Genomic DNA, 17,962 nt, shown 5'->3' on the forward strand with positions numbered 1-17,962 from the left:
AATATAGGGTACCCTTCACTGTCAGCTAACCACAAGGAAAGAATTCTCAAGTAAGCAAAAAGAACTTCTGAGCTAGGTGTGATGGCACGGGCCTATAATCCCAGCTCTCAGGAGGCAGAGGCAAAAGGATCACTGCAAGCTGGAGGTCAGCCTCATCTATATAGTAAGACTCTGTCTCCAGGAAAACAGAAAAGGACTCAAGCTACATGGGCAAAGAAAAGAAGGAAAATATAAGTTGCCAGTTATATATTTATAGAAAGATAATTCCCTGGCTTTAAATAGATATATACATACAAATATGAACAAACTTAAAAAAATACAAACCCTTGGCTCACAAGGGGGCCTCTGGGAACCCCTCTATGCTTCCCCCTCACCCAAGGGCACAGGGCATAAGTCTGCTTTTTAAAAATTAATTAATTTTGGCCATCCTTGCAACAACAAGCCTGAAGTCAGGTGGTTTCCCATAAAGTGAAAGTCAGAGGAAAAATTCAGTTTCCACTCTGAATTCTGTATCTCCAAAATTAGGGCTACATGCTTTTTCTTTTAACTAGTACATCAGGGTAAAGGGGAAGGAACCCCTGAAATGGGTTAAGAAATAAGATACACTCATTTAAAAAGGGTGAGTTTCATTTGCTCTGAAAGCAAATGATAAGATAAAGGCATACAGAACCCAGAAAATGCCCAGTTCCCACACCTCAGGAACGCACTGACTGGACTAGATCCAGACCCTACGTTCTTTGCTCTCGCCACCTCCTATTTCTTTGGTATTGTCAGAAGACAAGATACAGTTCCTAGGTGTTGGGAAGGAGGGAGTATAGGTCATGGACTTCCTCTAAGTACTGAGTGAACAATTTAAATTTTTCCCTTTTTAAAGTATTTAAAAATAAATCAAATTCCATCCTGTGCTGTACACAGCCCTTTTGACTCCCTGACATTGATTTGAGGAAGGAAGAGAAGGGTGTCAACGTTGGAAGGGCCGCCTCACTTTCTTCCGCCGTTTAGGTTTGGCTTCTCCCTTGGGTACTGTACTGTTGGGCTTGGAGGTCGCAGTGGCCCCAGGTCCAGGGTGAGGTGCTGCAAAGAAGTTCCCATTGGACATCTGCCCGGGGGGTACTTGAAAGATCCGGCTCAAGAAATCCTGCAGGTCAGCAGGAGGGGTCTCTGGTGTGGCTCTGAGGGAGAAAAGATATAATGAGGCAGGAGACATTACAATCAGCTACCAAAATTAACCACACACTGGGCCAGTTTCCAAAGCCCCTAGAGAGGTAGGCATCTAAAACCATACAACTGAAATAGTGGATAAGTGAGAAGTACTACCTACCTCTGCCGACCACTAGTGCCCGGTACCCGAGAACCAAATGAGATGTGGTAAGGAACTCTATGGGTATCTGGAGAGATTCCCACACGCTGGCATCCAGCCCACTCTGCAAATAGAGGTAATTACCCAAAACACCCAATCATAGCAAATGAGATTTAAAAAAAATCTTGTATTTAGAGGTCAGAAGTGTACCTGTGATATCATAGACCTTTCCATCCATCAGTGCAAAGTAGGTGATCTTGAGACCCAACATGCTTGACTCTGCCCAAAAGTCTCCCTCCTCAGCAGGATGCAGCCTGTTACACTCAGCACAGTATCTGGCACTCTTAGGTTCCCGGTCCATTTCAAACCTCCTGCAAACCAACACAATAATTCCTTAATACTTTTTTACTGTCAAATATGGCCAAAGACTAAAAGTTATCTTTACTCTGCTATAATATCTGCTTCTCTATACTCTGCCTTCAACTTTTAGTTTGAGGCAGGGTCATGGTATGTAGCCCAGGCTAGACTTGAACATGTGATGCTTCTACCTTAGACTCTTAAGTGCTGGGATTACAGGAGTATAGTTCTATACTCTGCTTTCACACTTCTATATTTAAACTATTTTTCTTTCTTTAATGATTTTAATAGTACATAGCAATTATAGACAATAATGGCTTTGATTGTATTTCCATACATGTATACAGTGTATTTTGACCCTATTCACCTGCTATTATCCTCTATTTCTTACTCCTATTCTCACTGACACCCTCCCTCTTCCCAATTAATGTTCTATTTTCATGTCCTGGCCTTTTGTGATGGTTGTTTTGGGGGAATGACCTAATCAGTTTCATTAGGGTTGCTTACAGGGGCATGCACACCTTACCAGTGATTATACAACTTAAGAAATTTTCTCTCTTCCAACAACCATTAACTGCCTATAAATCCTCAAGAAGGTAAGGTCTTGTGAATCCTTTTTTTTTTCTTTTTTTTCTTTTTTTTTTTTTTTAAGATTTATTTATTTATTATGTATGCAGTGTTCTGTCTGCACGTATGCCTTCAGGCCAGAAGGCAGCACCAGATCTTTCTACAGATGGTTGTGAGCCACCATGTGGTTGCTGGGAATGAACTCAGGACCTCTGGTAGAGCAGTCAGTGCTTTTAACCTCTGAGCCATCTCTCCAGCCCGAACCCTTTTTTTCTTATTACTAATTACACATTACACTCACACCAAAAAGCCACTCCTGTGTTAAAGATTTTACAAAGGTGATTGATTAGAACTAATGTTGACTGTGGGATTTGAATAATGCATGTCTAAGCAAATTATCTTGGACAATCTTTAGCCAAGCTATAGTTAAAGCTATTCACTACCCACTTGTGTTTCACCTACAGCCTTGTGACTATAAGGTAAATCCTTTTGGAAAATACTAACAGACCATTAGCTTCCACCAACTCAAAATCGAAGAGTGGCATCAGATTACATCTGAGGCCTACCTGACATTCCCATCAGTGTAGTTAAGAAAATATCTTGAGGTTGGAGAGATGGCTCAGAGGTAAAAAATACTGTTGCTCTTGCCAAGGATCCAGGGTTAGTGTCCAGCACCCACATGGTAGCTCACAACCATCAGTAACTCCAGTTGCAGTAGAGCCAAACCCCGTTTTCCGACCTCTGCGGGCACCAGATACATGGTGCATATATGTACACGCAATCAAAACACTCATATACACATGAACAAATCTAAAATAAAAAAATTTAAGTGTTTGATTCATAAATTTTGTTCTTTAACTATAAAAACTTGGACTGGTAAGATGGCACAGTGGGCAAAGACATGTGCCACCAAGCCTGATGACCTCAGTGCATCCCCAGGGTTCACATGGGGGAAGGAGAAAACTCCACAAAGTTATCCCAGGACTTCCACTTACATACCTCTGTGTATACACACAGGCATGTAAACAAGCAAATATACACACATAAATAAATGTAACTTAAAAGATTGAAACACTTCAGAAGCTGGAGAGATGGCTCAGCAGTTAAGAGTACAAAGGACCTGGGTTTGATTCCCAGCACAAATGTGGTGGTTCACAACAATCTATAACTCCAGTTCTAGGGAATTTGATACCTTTTTTTTTTTAATGGATGGAATCATTATCATATTTTATTTTGGTTTTTAAATTTTATTTCTTTTATGTGTATAAGTGTTTTTATGTCTGTGTACCACCTGCATGTCTGGTACCCTTGGAGGTCAGAAAAGGGCTTTTGGAGCTGGGCGTTGGTGGCGCACCCCTTTAATCCCTTAATCCCAGCACTCGGGAGGCAGAGGCAGGTGGATCTCTGTGAGTTCGAGGCCAGCCTGGTCTCCAGAGCGAGCGCCAGGACAGGCTCCAAAGCTACACAGAGAAAGCCTGTCTCGAAAAACCAAAAACAAAACAAAACAAAAAAACAGATCCTATGGGGATCTGGAGTTTTAGATGGTTGTGAGCCGCCATGTGGCTGCTGGAAATTGAACCTGGGTCCTCTGGAAGAACAGCTAGTGCTCCTAACCACAGAGACATCTCTCAATGCCTAAATGCCCTCTTCTGACCTCCTCCAGCACCAGGCACACAGGTACTACATACATACAGGCAAACACACATAAAATTTAAAATCTAAAAAAAGATAAAAACTTCCTGAAACTGTTACCATGTTTGAACGTGGTTTGGCAGATAACCTTAATCTATGTTCCCATGATATGGTCATTCCTATGTGGCTACAGGATTAACTTCTATTCCCTTTAAGATGAGACAGGATCTTACACGCCCCAGCCTAGCCTTGAACTTGATATGGAATATAGCTGTCAATGATCTCAAGAATCTCAGATTCTTTCCCCTTCCACCTCCTGAGTGCTGGCATTATAGCCATGTGTCATCACACCTGGTTTATGAGAGCTGAATTTTGGCATCAGCAGTTGTGATCCTCAATCTTTTTTTATTTTAAAGATTTGTTTTGCGGGGGCTAGAGAGATGACTCAGAGGTTAAGAGCATTGACTGTTCTTCCAGAGGTTCTGAGTTCAATTCCCAGCAACCACATGGTGGCTCACAACCACCCTCTATGAGATCTGGTGCCCTCTTCTGGCGTGCAGGCAGAAGACGGTATACATAATAAATACATAAAATCTTAAAAAAAAAAATTGTTTTTTGCCTGCCAATGGTGGTGCCCGCCTTTATCTCAGTACTTAGAAAGCAGAGGCAGGTGGATCTCTGTGAGTTTGAGGCTAGCCTGGTGTACAGAGTGAGTTCTAGGACAACCAGAGAGATCCTGTCTCCAAAAACAAAAAGACAAAGATTTGTTTTTATAATTTTTTAAGTTATATGTATGTATGCATGTGTGTAAGTATGTGTACATGACTGCAGATGCCCTCAGAGCTAAAGGAGTCTGACTAGAGCTGTAGTTACAGACAGATGTGAAACATCTACTATAGGTGCTGGTAGCAGAAACTGGATCCTCTGGGAAAACAGCAAATGCTCTTAACCACAGAACCATCTCTCCCTAAACCCTCAGTCTCTTAGTAGTAGGACAAAAGTAGAAGACTTGAGGTCTTTTTACTCATCGTCTGTACTCCACAGTCATCAATAATATGCAAAGGAAGGCCTTCGGTCACCCAATCACTAAGCTGTAGCTGCCATACTCCTGTTGTCCTTTTCATACCTATGCTTTCCTTGGCATCGGCTGCACATCATAGTATTCATTGCCTCCTTGAGGTCATCTTGTAGCTTCGACAGAAACTCATTCACTGACCGGCTCAGCTCATTCTCTGCCATTCGTTTCCTGAAAGGAGAAAGGTTTTGTAAGTCAGGGTATTAAAGTACAAAGACAGTCAGATCTGGATGCCTCTACAGCAGTGGTTCTCAACTTTCCTGATGCTATGACTCTTTTAATAGAGTTCTTCATGCTGTGACGACCCCGACCATAAAACTTTTGATGCTACTCTATAACTGTCATTAATATCTGATATGCAACCCATGTGAAAGAGTCATTCAACCCCCAAATGGGTCATGAAGCACAGGTTGAGAACCACTGCTCCAGAGGCTGCTGGCTAAAATAAAATCTCAAATAAGTTCTTTCTGCCTGAGTGCCTCCACCCACAAGTCTAGGACCTTCTATTTGAGGTTTTCCCATCTGCTTCACCTGAAATGTCCCATTTCAAACTCACATCTCATACTCCTTCCGCCTTTCTGGGTTGCTGACAATGTCCCAAGCTGCCCGCAAAACTTTGAAGGCCTCCTCAGCCCTGGGATGATGATTTTTATCAGGATGAACCTACCCAAAACACAGAGGCATTTCATCACAAATCAGTTCTACCCCTCCCCCATCTCAGGTTGTGTGTATGTCTGCATGTTCGAGAGCATATCCATATGTACATGAGCACGCTGTCACCATGGGAATGGGAGTTACAGGCAATTGTAAGCCACATGAACAACAAGTAAGTACTCTTAACCTCTGAGCCATCTCTAGCCCCTTCTCTTTTTTTAATTTTTTATGGTTGTTGTTTTTTTGCCTCCCCTTCAACACCGAACCCCCCCCAGGGTTTCTCTGTGTAACAGCTCTGGCTGTCCCGGAATTCGCTTTGTAGACCAGGCTAGCCTGGAACTAAGATCTGCCTGCCTCTGCCTTTTGAGTGCTTGGATTAAATGCCACCATTGCCCAGCCAGGTGTATTTTTTTAATTATGTGTATATATGTGTGTGTCCATGTGTGGATATGTGTACATATAAGTGTAAGTGCCTATGGAAGCCAGAGGAGACAGATCCCCTTGGAGTTGGAGCTGGAGACAGCTATAGGTGCTGGCAATTGAGCTTAGCTCCACAACAAGCACATGCTCCCAACTACTAAGCCATCTCTCTAGCCTCTCATAGATATTCTTATATCAAAGAATTCTTTTTCATTATCCTTTTGGAGAATCAATATAGTTTCATGGACAATTACCATAGCTTGTGAAGAGATCTGGGTTTAAATCAGGGCTTTCCTTTTAAGCTATATGGCCTTGAATATTTTTATGTGTCATAGATTTTCAAGATTAAATAAGAATATATATGAAGAAACAGGGAGATGGCTCAGTGGGTAAAAGTGCTTGCTGTGCAAGCATTAGGACCCGACCTGAATTCAAATCCCCAGAACCCACATAAAAGCTGGACTATACAGGGATAAAGTGTCTATAATCCTAGCATTCCTACAAGGAGATGGAAAGTAGAGACAAGAGAATCCTCAGAAGCCAGCTAGTTTAGCATAAGCAGTAGAAAAACAATCAAGAGACCCTTTCTAAACAAGGTAGAAGGCAAAGACCAATACCTTAAATTGTGCCCTGACCCACCCCATCCCACATGTGTGACCACATTCACGAACAATACAGACAAAATTCCCATGTAAAGTATGTGGCCCAGAATTTGACTCTAGGGTGACCTACCATCCCAGTTTTCTGGAACTATCCCAGCTTAGCTCTGAAAGCCCCAAGTATCAGGAACTCCTTAGCTAGACAAACCGGGATATGTGAATCACCCTAACTGACATGTAAAGCCCTTACAGTTTAGCTTTATTACCAGTCTTAATAAAAAGTTTCCAATACGTTACACATTGAAACTCATTCTTTTCCAACTTCACATTTTCTTATCTGGCAGAACATGGTGGCACACACCTTTAATCCCAGCACTCAGAAGGTAGAGGCAGTCGGATCTCTGTGAGTTCAAGGCCAGTGTGATCTAAGTTACAGGACAGCCAGGAAACACAGAGAAACCCTGTCTGGAAAAAAATCAAAAACCAAAAAATCACAACAACAAAAACAAACAAAAATTTCTTATCCAAAGTTGGAAGTGGTAGCACATTCCTATAATCCAAGCAGTAGGATGCTGAGTTCAAACTCAGTCTCTCCTCTCTCCCTCCCCTTTTAAGATCAGATGTAAGCTCGTAAGTACTGCTCCAACACCATGCCTACCTGTCTGCTGCCATACTCCCTACCATGATGGTCATGAACTCACTCTTTGAAACTATAAGCTCCCAATTAAAAATGTTTTCTTTTTAAGTTGCATTGATTATGGTGTCTCTTCACAGCAATATAAAAGTAACTAGGAGAGGGGTGGTAGGGAAGGAGGAGAGGGAGACTGACATGTAAAACAATCTTGTTTCTAATTCAAATTAAAAAAATATGCCAAAAAAAAAAGAAAAAGAAAAGTAACTAAGAGACCCTCATATCCGAAACTTTCTACTGATCTGCCTTCTGTTCCAGAAATGAAAGCATATTAAGATCTCATTAGTTGGGTTGGAGAGATGGCTCAGCCATTAAAGGCTAGGCTTACAACCAAAAATATAAGATCCCAGAAAGTTTTTTTATACTTTTTCAGCCTTTTCTGCACAACAAACAATAGCCTGTCTTCCTATAGCTTCCTGACTGTTCCCGTCCATCTGCACTACCCTAAAGCACAGAGATGAGTCTCACCACTGATGCCAAACAAAAAGAATGCTTTTAAAACTTCACAGGCTCAGCTGGGCAGTGGTGTTGCACGCCTTTAATCCCAGCACTCGGGAGGCAGAGGCAGGCGGATCACTGTGAGTTCGAGACCAGCCTGGTCTACAAGAGCTAGTTCCAGGACAGCCTCCAAAGCCACAGGGAAACCCTGTCTCGGGGGGAAAAAAAAACTTCACAGGCTCAAGCTCTTGTAACAGGCCTTTAAAGGTATTCACACTGGGGCCTAGGTTATAACAAGAGAAGCCAACAGAAATTCTAGCCCAGAACAAGAGAGATTTGGGGGTTAGACCTGGGTATATAAAGGATGAAAGGACACCTCTATCCAAGAGAAGCCGGAAAACAAGAATGTAAGAATGATGTCTGCTAAAAGGCATGAAGGTGAAACAAAGGAGTTCTACTACTATTATTAACAATTTGAGGGAAAAAGTAATTGTTATTTACTCTAAGAATATCCCAGGAACATGTCTTTTCCACTTAGTTCCTTACTAAGTTACCAGCTAAGGGCTTACTGTACTTTTAATTGTCAAGGAAAACCCTGGTTGCCCATTCCTCTTTATGTCATACAACCACTGTGGTAATTTGCATATTGTAATGTTTTACCAATCCAGGACCATACATTCAGTCAAGTCAGCCTCAGGTGCAATTTTACATTTATTATTTACACTCATAATATAGCTTTACTCACACACACAGAAACAGCAGGGCTGGGGGCTTTAGCTCAGTTGTAGAGTGTATGCCTAGAATGAGCAAGGCTCTGGGTTTGATCCCCAGCACCGCAAAAAATAATATTAATTTCTCTCAAGTATATAGTACATCAAAACCCCCCTTCATAGTTAAAAAAAAGAAACATATCTTCATGCACATACATGATATGCATGTCTCTGTTGTGACTTATGCTCCTTTTTTGTTTTTTTTTGGTTTTTCGAGACAGGGTTTCTCTGTGGCTTTAGAGGCTGTCCTGGAACTAGATCTTGTAGACCAGGATGGTCTCGAACTCACAGAGATTCACCTGCCTCTGCCTCCCGAGTACTGGGATTAAAGGTGTGCGCCACCAACGCCCGGCTGACTTATGCTCCTTTTTTTTGCTCCCTTTCATATTGTGGGTCTTAGTTCCTGTTTTCAGGTTAGGGATGTATGAATGTCAGAGGGATAGGATAACACTTGCCTAGCATGCACAAGGTCCTGGAGGGACTCCAGTCTCAATCCACAGGAAAAAAAGAAGCTGTTTCCTTCTTCCTGGTCCTGGAATGACCACTGATATGCACATCCTGAACACCACACACTAGGCCTACACTTGCATCTCCAGGAGAGGCTGGTTCTCTCCATGTTTAAAATCTCCTGTTGGGGCTGGAGAGACAGCTCAGTGGCTAAAACACTTGGTTTTCTTGTAGAGGACCCAGGTTCAGTTGCAGTTCCCACATGGTTGCTCACAACCATCCCTAATTCCAGCTCCAGGGGAAACACTCATTATCTCCTTGAGTACCAGGCTGCACATGGTACACATGCATACATGGAGGTAAACACTTGTACACATAAAATAAGTCTAAAAAGGCAATTTCTTGCTGGGCACTGGTGGCACATGCCTTTAATCCCAGGGAGGCAGAGGCAGGTGGATCTCTGTGAGTTTGAGGTATACAGAGCTAGTTCCAAGACAGTCAAGGCTACACAAAGAAACCCTGTCTCTAACAAAACAAAAAAAAATTTTCCTCCTTTATCATTCATGGTGATGCACACTTATAATCCCAGCACTTCCAAAGGCAGGAGACTCACAGATTCAAAGTTAGCTGGAGCTTTATAGCAATACTCTACCCCAAGCAACAAAATAAAAATTCCTTTGTTCAGGTGAGAGCAACTAAGGTAATGCCTGACTGGACCTCTTCCCTATCCTAAGTAGAGGGATTTCATTTAGCTACTGCAGAGTGAGTTCAACCTGTCTGTTATATTACCCACCACCTCCCCCTACTCCCCCCAAAATCCTTCATGACAAAAGACTTTAAATGAGAGAGAGTTAGATCCCTAGTCAGAGAAAAGACTTGATGGCTCTTGCCTAAGAATGTTTCCCTTAGCTAGGTATGGTGTTAAGTGCCTATAAATCACAGCACTAAGAGATGGAGGCAGGAAGAGTTATGAGTTCTAGGTTAGCCTGTCTACATAGTGAAGCCCTGCCTCAAAAACAAAACAATCCTTCAGCTTCCGGTTGCCTCCTGCTCAGCCTTCCTTTAATTTTACACTCCCTAAAACTGGAACAGAAGATACAAGGGAGAACAAGAAGCAGAGGAGTAGAGGAGGGTACTCACCATCACTGCTAGCTGCCTATAGGCCTTCTTTAGCTCCATATCTGATGCTGTGGCTTCAACCCCCAGCACATGAAAAGGGTTCAGTTCATCCTCAGGGACCCCGGCCATGGTCAAAAGTCGGGCCACTTCTTCTTCTGGCTGGCAGTGGCGCCCACTAGCTGCAGGTGCATTACCTTGCTTATTAGTCCTCGGCTTGACCCAAGGAAACTCCAGCCAGTTCCGCTGAACTAATCTTACCAGCTGCTGCCATGGCCTGCTATCTCGAAGCAGAGTCAAGCAACGGTGCACAGCTGGAGAAGCCAGCCAAGAGAACAGCCTGGTGGTCCTATCCCTCCAGCCTAACCTGTCACCCAGTCCCACCAAAAACCGCCAGCCCAGCTGCAGACAACCCAAAAGGAGGGCAAGAGCCAGGAGCAGGAAAGCACCCACTAGCCTAAGAAGACGGGTGAATAGCCCTGCTGCACAGGAAAAGCTCTGGCTTAGGCACTGGACCATCACCTGGGCCCAGCCCCCCAATCTCCCTGCCCAGGATCCCACCCAAACTCGAAAGAGGTTCAGGTCACTGCCTTTCAGCTGCCTGCATGCATAAATGAGATGGCCACACGTTTCTACATACTCTCCCACCAATACCAGAAGTTCAATCAGCCACCAGAAGCCTGCCTGTCCAAGCTGACATAGCTCCTCCACGCCCCACAGTCCCAGGCCTCTGCGCTTATCTGTCTGATTTCGTTTTCGGCCCAGCCGATGACGACCTGGGGACCTGGGATCTCTGCGTCCACTATCCCGAGTATCCTCCTTGGTCAAAAAACGGTGCCTCTGCCTCCGGGATGGGGGTTTCTTTCCACTGGACACACGTGAAAAATCACTGGGAAATTTAAGAGGTTCCTCGTCATCATATTCTTCTTCTAACTCTTCATCTTCCCCCAAGGCTGGGGAGGTGCAGTGGTGGCAAAAGTTGCTAGAAGAGCCATCTCCTTCCTCAGAGTAAGTCCCTTCGGGAATTCCAGGGCTTCCCTGGCAGTTACAAGCAGACGGAATGGAAAGAAAAGAAGGGCTCCCGTCCTCCTGGTACCCAGTCTCGTTCTCTCTTGAGAGTTCCTGGTCCGCTCCTGACCCTTCTGAGGATGTCTCACTCTCATCAAGGTAGCCTCCTTCCCTAGGTGGTCCTGGACCCCTTGGAGGTCCATGGCTTGGATCCGACCAGTGAGCTGGGTTTGGGGGCTGTGTGTACTTAGAACCAGAGGGCTCTGTGAGGCAGCGTGTACCATTAGGAGCAGTCTCTGTTGAGTCCCTGAGTCCTGAGAATGAAAGTATTTCAGGGTCCACAGAGGGTCCTGATGTCCTGAGGGAGGCACCACCAGTGTGATGGGCTCCACACAACCCTCCTTCTCCGGGGTGCTTCTGGGCCATGACCCCGGGGCTTCCTAAGGAGTTTAGGTCACAGCCATTATGGTAAATTCTGTTGCCTGCAACAAAGGTATCAAGTTGGAAAGAACCAAGGGAGAAAGTTAAACAATGTACCCAACTCCACCCTCGCCGCCTAAGCGCAAATTCTTTGGAGACATTCGCTAATCCTAACAATAAACCAGAATCAGACTGACCACAACCCTGCTTGCACCAACCCCGACCTCAGAAACCCCTCACCCCCGAAATCTTTAATTTCTCTTTTTTTCCTCAGGAAAGCTAAACTCTTCAGTCTGGGAAATGGGGGGAACGGGAGGTTTACCGCAAAGGGTGTGGTGGGGACGGGGGGAGGGGAGGAGATTACTCTTAGAAAAAAAAAAAAAAAAGACTGCCTGAAAGAGAGGCCGTAATCTGTCAGAAATGGGTGGGGACAGTGCAGCTTAAGGGAAAGGCTGAGGGCGGAGCCTAAGAGGTGTCCCAGCAGAAGACCACCCGAGAACCCACCGACCGGGTCCAAGGGGCAAAGGCGACGTACCGAAGAGCGGCGGTAACTCCTCCCCCTCGAGCAGCTGCGCCTGAGGCCAGGGGGAGCTACGAGAGCAGCTCCCCCGGCTCCGCCTCCCGCTCACGCTCCGCTTCCGCCTTCCGTCCCCGCCGCGGCCGCCTACTTCCACTTCCGGGGTCACCGGGGAAAAGCCGGGAAGGAAGGAGAAAAGCGGTTGGCGGGGCCGCGAGCCGGCGGGGGCTGCGAGCGTAGAGTCAAGCGAGGGGGCGGCGCCAGAGCGCCCTGGCCCCGCCCCTTAAAGAGCCCCGGGCCGCCGGCGTGTGAGCCGCACAGGTCGCGCTGCCGCGGGTGAGCGGGTGAGCTGTCCGCCGAGGCCTGCGGGCTGTGTTCCTCGTCACTGCTGAAGTCGGAAGATGAAAGACAGCCGCCAGTCTACACATAGTCTGTGGCTCGCAGGCAGCCAGCCAGAGCACGCAGAGGAGCCGGCGCCCTCTGCGCGCCCAGACCCTTCCCTATCGGCTGCCCTGCCAGAGAGGAAGACAAGTGTGTGTCGCGGACTAGCTCGCCCCCTGACTACACGCGACAGACACTGCTCTCCCGGACCCAGCTGGCGAGCTCCCACGCCGCTGATCCGCCCCCTGTGAACGCGGCGCCTGGGCCGGGCTAGGGACTACGGCCAAGGGACTACGGCCAGGGGATCCGGAGCGTGGCTCCGCGGGGCTCCGAACCCAGCCCAGAGTAACAGAACCCCGCGCTCATCTGCATGCCGCTTTGCATCTCATTTACATAATGAGCTTTGGGTCCACACCCGCACGCGCCCGGAACCCTTCGCAGACCCAAGCTTGTGGATCCTCTCCTCTACACACGCTCCTGAAGCCTTACAGTTCTGTCATTGTCCCTGCCAGGCCCGTCTTGCTCCGCAAGTTTTTTTTACCCATGAACACTGGTTAAAAAAAAAAAAAAAAAAAACCCGTCCCCGCATCCCGTATCCTGACCACCCGGTTCTCCAGAAGACAATACTCCAATTCTCTGGGAAGTGGGAGAAACCAAGCTGGACCTGGGGGTGCGTTGGGACCCCATTGGGGCTTCGACGACGTCAAGTTGTCGATTAATCTCCTCAGCATTCAGACGCCTTCCATCTTAGTATTGATGGGCATCCCAAATCTCTCACTGCTATGGTGGGGGGGGTGGGTCTAGTCCTAGATTAGAGAAGTAGGTAGCCTGGGATCCCCCACACACAGGGGTAAAGATTGAGGGGGCCCGCCCCGTGATGTCATCCCCCACCCCATACACACACCCTGTCTCCTTCCTCCGCACACATCCCTACCCCCCAAGCTAGTTGCATTTAGCTCACAGGGTTTGGGTTCGGACTTTAAGAAGTTTAGGGAGCAACGAGCACAGTGGGCCTGGGGTGGGGGAAGGGTGCCTGCGGGCAACGGCCACCCCTACGCCTAGGACCTCTGGGCTGGGATGAAGCTGGAGGTCTAAGCAATTGCACCCCTTTGCTCTCTCTCCTCAGCCCCGGAGGGTGGTGAGTAGTTAAGACCCTCCCTAACCTCTCCTCGTTTAGGGTCCCAGACTCTTAAGCGTTTGAGAAGAGCCCCAGGAGTTCTCCAAACCAGCCCCTTAGCCTAAATCCTCAATCTCCAAAAGGCAGAAAAAGGAAGATGCATCGGCATCGCCCTACTCCCTCAGTTTCCCAGTGCCAGCCTCTCCTCAGTAATCCTTCAGGATCAGAATTCAAATCCCATTGGCAACCCCCGCATGCCAGAATGAGAGGGTGGGTGGAACAATTAAAATTCCCCGGCGCTGCATCTGAGGCGAGTAGCAAGTGGATACCAGGATTGTGAGATGTCTGTGGGCAAGGAGCCTGCTTACTCCATGTAGGGCCATGGGATTTGGACTGGCTGTGTTCTCCCTGCAGCTCCATCTCGGCATAAAGCCAAGACTTCAAAAATCTTGACAGGGTGACTGGGTGACTCTTAATTCTTTATCTGAAACCTCTTTTAAATGTCTGTTCCCTTTCTTCCTTGGGGGTTGCGTTTAGCTCACAGGAGGATTTGGGCTCCAACTTGCAGTTTAGGGAGCAACAAGTACAGTGGTGGGGGGAGTGCCTGCAGCCAGTGGCCACCCTGTGTCTAGGACCTCTGGGCTGGGATGAAGCTGGAGGTCTAAGCCATTCCACCTCTTTGCTCTTCTCAGCCCTGGAGGGTGGTGAGCAGTAGCCCTGAGACCCTAAGATGACTCATCCTCTCCTCTTCCTTCCTCTCCCCCTTTTATTAATCCTGCCCTGTCTGATTCAGCAGGGGGGTTGGTATGGAGTCCCAGCTGCAGATGAGACAGGAGTTGCTTTTTAGTTGGAACAGATACAGAATCCTCAAGGTTTGTGGTCTCTGCTCTCTGTTCTCTTCCAGGCTTACCAACCCCTGCCAGATAGTTATGGATGGATGAGAGAAGCTGACTCCAGCCCTCCACTCTGTGACCATCTTCCCTTCTACCATGGAGAAAACTGTGTTGCCCCTGACTACATCTGACCCAAGACCCTTTCATCAACAACTCCCAGAGCCTCCAGACCTAGGATGTGTCTTGAGACCGCAGGACAGCCTTGAATTGGCCCCTGCCCTTGTGTGTGCCCTTTGCTGCTGCTTTGGAATCGTCTACTGCTGCTTTGGTGAGGGCGGGGCCTGGGGGGGCAGCAACTTAAGACTGTTATCCTCAAGAATGCTGTCACCTTTCTTCCTTGTTCCCAGGCCACTTCACCTCCTCTGTCAGGAGATGCCTACCCTCGGAGTTTTCCATACTGCTTCTGCCAGCTTCTTGTCATTCCTGCTTGCCCATGCCCTCTGGCTTCTGCCTCTGGCTCTATTATTTGCCTTTCCTCTGTCTCCTACCTCAAAATTTCACTCCTAGGTATCCTCCTCACCAGAGACTTCAACTTTCCTCAGAACTGGGTCAGTGTGGTGATTTCCTAGCTACCATTCCTGGAGGAGCTAAACATGGTCCTGTTTTCCCTCCACAATGCCTCCACCTTATCTCCTGATTTCCCACCTATCCCCTTCAGAGTTTGATCTGTCACTGGGGCTTTTCCTTTTTTTTTTTTTTTTTTTCTCCCGAGACAGGGTTTCTCTATGTAGGTTTGGAGCCTCTCCTGGTACTCGCTCTGAAGACCAGGCTGGTCTCGAACTCACAGAGATCCACCTGCCTCTGCCTCCCAAGTGCTGGGATTAAAGGCGTGCGCCACCAACGCCTGGCCTGGGCTTATCCTTTTCTTCCCCTCGCCTTGAGGTTCCCACAGTAGGCTGCTCCTGGCTTCTACTCCTTTGGTTAGCTGTTCCTTTCCCAATACACCAGAGCCATCCCTGTAGGACCCCCTTTCTGCCTCTCAATGCCTCCTGCCTCCCTTCCCAGGCTACCGCTGCTTCAAGGCAGTGATGTTTCTCTCGGGTCTGCTGTCAGGAGCTCTGGTGATCTTCCTACTGTGCCACAAGGAACGGGTGCTGGAGACACAATTGAGCCTGGAGGTGAGCGCAGGCATCGCGCTGGGCATCGGACTCCTCTGCGGCCTGGTCACCATGCTGGTTCGCAGTGTTGGACTCTTTCTGACTGGCCTCCTGCTAGGTCTGACCCTGGGTGCTGGAATCTTATTAGGCACTGAACCCATCTACCAGCCACATTCAGCCTGGGTGCCGATTGGTGGACTGATGGGGCTGGCACTGCTGGGAGCCCTGCTCACACTCCGGTGGCCACGTCCATTCACAGTTCTAGGCACAGCCCTGCTTGGTGCTGCAGTGCTGGTGGCCTGTGCTGACTACTTCTTGGAAGGGCTGGCCCTGGGCACTCGGCTGGGTGAGCGCCTGCAGGCGCTTCCAGAGTTGCTTCCTCTTTGCTGGTATAGCTGGGTCTTACTGGGGACCTGGCCAATCTTGGGGGCTCTTGGAACACTGGCCCAGTGGAAACTCATGGCTGAGGAACCTGGAAGCCACACCAATGGTGAGTTAGTGCTGTGATACAAAAGCAGCCAGCCTGCCCCTACTGCTATCCCTGATTCCTACACTTGAGGGGAAGGAAAAAGGTTGAGAGAGATGAGGATTGTGGAGGATTTTCAAGTCAAACAGGGCAGGCACTGAAGGAAGTCTGGGTAGAATAAGAAAAATTGCCAGGAGGTACAGAGACGAGTTATTAAGTGCTGTTATGAGAGGGTAGAGAGGAAAGATAGGAGGGAAATGTAGAAGAAATCTACTGAAGGGAAGTTGAGGCTTGAGAGGTCCACAACAGGAAGGCCAAGTGGATTTCTATGGATTTTGATTCTGTTTGGAGTTGTATTCAGTACCTAAAAAAGCCCCCTTGAATCTGTGTTGCCTCCTCCCCAACAGTGGTCTTGAGCCACCAGCGAAGGCATCTCCAGCTCCTCCGGATCCATCAGCAAGAGGCTAAGTGGCATCGGAACCCTTCTGGAGTGGGACTGTGTGAAAGCAGCTATCGGAATCAGCTTCCCCCCAATATCCAGAACCCCGGTGACAGTCTGGCCCCAGTGAGTGGGAGGGTAGGGCACCCCGGGGGAGGCTGGGTCAGAGGGCATACAGTGATGGCCGGGATGAGCTGAGGGCTCTGACACAGAACCCCCCCCCCCTTCTACTCTGGCTGCCCTGTGTCCATCCAGTTATCTCCAGAGTCTCCGTGAGTGCCAGCTGGAACCAAGCACCCAGGTCACAGGCCCCCACACTGTCCTGGACCTGGATCCTGACTGCAGTTCCACTCTCGTCCTCACCACCTTCGCACTCTGCCCAGACCTGAGCCTTAACCGCTAGGGATACCAATAACCATAGGGAGGGCAGGAGGCTGCTAACTGAGAGATCACTAGGTGGATAGGGACCTGAGCCCACCAGACCCACACAAATTTCCCTACCTCTTGGACTTGGGGATAGGCTTTGTGCCCAGACCAATCCTTTTAGAGACAGGCAGAGAGAATTCCTATAAAGATGGGGGAGAGTGGAAATAGAAGCACCTACCTTAGTAGAGGTGCCCTGCTCCCTAGAGACGCTGACTCCAAACCAAGGAGGTTTGCCCAAAACAGCTTTTTTTTTTTTTTTTTTTTTTTAATTCTTGTAATGCTGAGATGGAACCCCGAGTGTTGCTCATAGTAGGCAAGAATTCTACCACTGAATTACAACCCATTCCCAAATATCCATTTAAATATCTCCGTGTGCCTTACCATGGTAAATATGGGGCTTTATTGTAGGGCCTATAGAAAATTGGGGAACACCCTAACGCATTTGGTAGTAGGGAGAATGGTACAGAAGAACTCCAAGACCCCCAGCTCCCGGGCTCCTTAGTATGGGTAATTGGGCTTCTGGCCGGCCTTTCTCCATGGGCCCCATAAACTCGAGTCCCCTCTACCTCAGTGGGGAACACAGTCCTCCATGGTGCTTTCTCCTCCCTCTTCAATGAGGGAAGACCACAGAATCTGCCTCAGCTCCCCTCTCTCCAAAAGCTGGCTCTGTGCTCCAAGAAGAAATCATTGGCTCACATGACTGATTCTTGCCTTTTTGTCCAGAGGAGCCTGGACTTGAGGGCTGTGTGGTAGTCAAGTGCCTTCTGTGTCTCAATGTAGGTAATACCAGTTTCCTCCTGAACCAGAATTTGGGTCCAGCCACTAACCCATTCTAAATCTCCCTCCTCTAACTCCTGAGCCAGGTCTGATTCCTGGTTTCCCAGGCAATATGAAGGAAGACATATCCCTCCCCTGAGCAGCAAATGTGTAATAAGAGGGAGAAAGAACACGGGAACATGGCAATAAAATGGCACTGAAAATTCAAATGGGGAGTTGAATCTCTACTGTTGCTTTTTACTTTCTTTACACCACAAAACAAAGGTAATCTGTCACCTAAAGATTGATATAGACAGCACAGTTCTCTCTCAGAAATATGAAGTTAGCCTTTATTAAATACAGATGTGTTGGACTC

General features: G+C 47.6%; 2 protein-coding genes across 3 annotated transcripts; one reads left to right on the forward strand and one right to left on the reverse strand.

The window, feature by feature from the left end:
• Window positions 1–231: 231 nt before the first annotated feature.
• Window positions 232–12,917, reverse strand: Dnajc14 (DnaJ heat shock protein family (Hsp40) member C14). 2 transcript variants are annotated; one of them, XM_027392124.2, is made up of 7 exons: window positions 11,999–12,917; window positions 10,091–11,556; window positions 5,488–5,594; window positions 4,983–5,102; window positions 1,511–1,671; window positions 1,322–1,424; window positions 232–1,172 (listed from the first exon to the last, which is right to left on the reverse strand). In XM_027392124.2, exons 2-7 carry the CDS (start codon window positions 11,498–11,500, stop codon window positions 962–964), a joined length of 2,112 nt encoding a protein of 703 aa, XP_027247925.1. In that variant the 5' UTR covers window positions 11,501–11,556; window positions 11,999–12,917; the 3' UTR covers window positions 232–961. The 2 variants fall into 2 exon arrangements, with proteins under 2 accessions (XP_027247925.1, XP_027247924.1); XM_027392123.2 differs by having other exon boundaries at window positions 12,030–12,916.
• A 338-nt stretch (window positions 12,918–13,255) lies between these two features.
• LOC100770841 (transmembrane protein 198) lies at window positions 13,256–17,820 on the forward strand. Its single transcript, XM_027392131.2, is given in 6 exon segments — window positions 13,256–13,530; window positions 14,414–14,670; window positions 15,408–15,989; window positions 16,373–16,519; window positions 16,617–16,771; window positions 16,773–17,820. Coding segments are annotated over 5 exon segments (1,077 nt in total). The 5' UTR covers window positions 13,256–13,530; window positions 14,414–14,498; the 3' UTR covers window positions 16,794–17,820.
• Window positions 17,821–17,962: the final 142 nt, after the last annotated feature.

This window comes from Cricetulus griseus, assembly GCF_003668045.3.
Source record: "Cricetulus griseus strain 17A/GY chromosome 1 unlocalized genomic scaffold, alternate assembly CriGri-PICRH-1.0 chr1_0, whole genome shotgun sequence".
In the NCBI taxonomy this organism is placed as follows: Eukaryota; Metazoa; Chordata; class Mammalia; order Rodentia; family Cricetidae; genus Cricetulus; species Cricetulus griseus.

Excerpts from the sequence above, each read along its gene's own strand:
- Dnajc14 (XM_027392124.2), bottom strand. The coding sequence starts at position 11,500 with ATGGCCCAGAAGCACCCCGGAGAAGGAGGGTTGTGTGGAGCCCATCAC. Across the intron at positions 1,672-4,982 it reads CGATGCCAAGGAAAGCATAG|GAGGTTTGAAATGGACCGGG; the intron begins GTATGAAAAGGA and ends GTTGGTTTGCAG. Across the intron at positions 1,173-1,321 it reads GGCACTAGTGGTCGGCAGAG|AGCCACACCAGAGACCCCTC; the intron begins GTAGGTAGTACT and ends TTTCTCCCTCAG.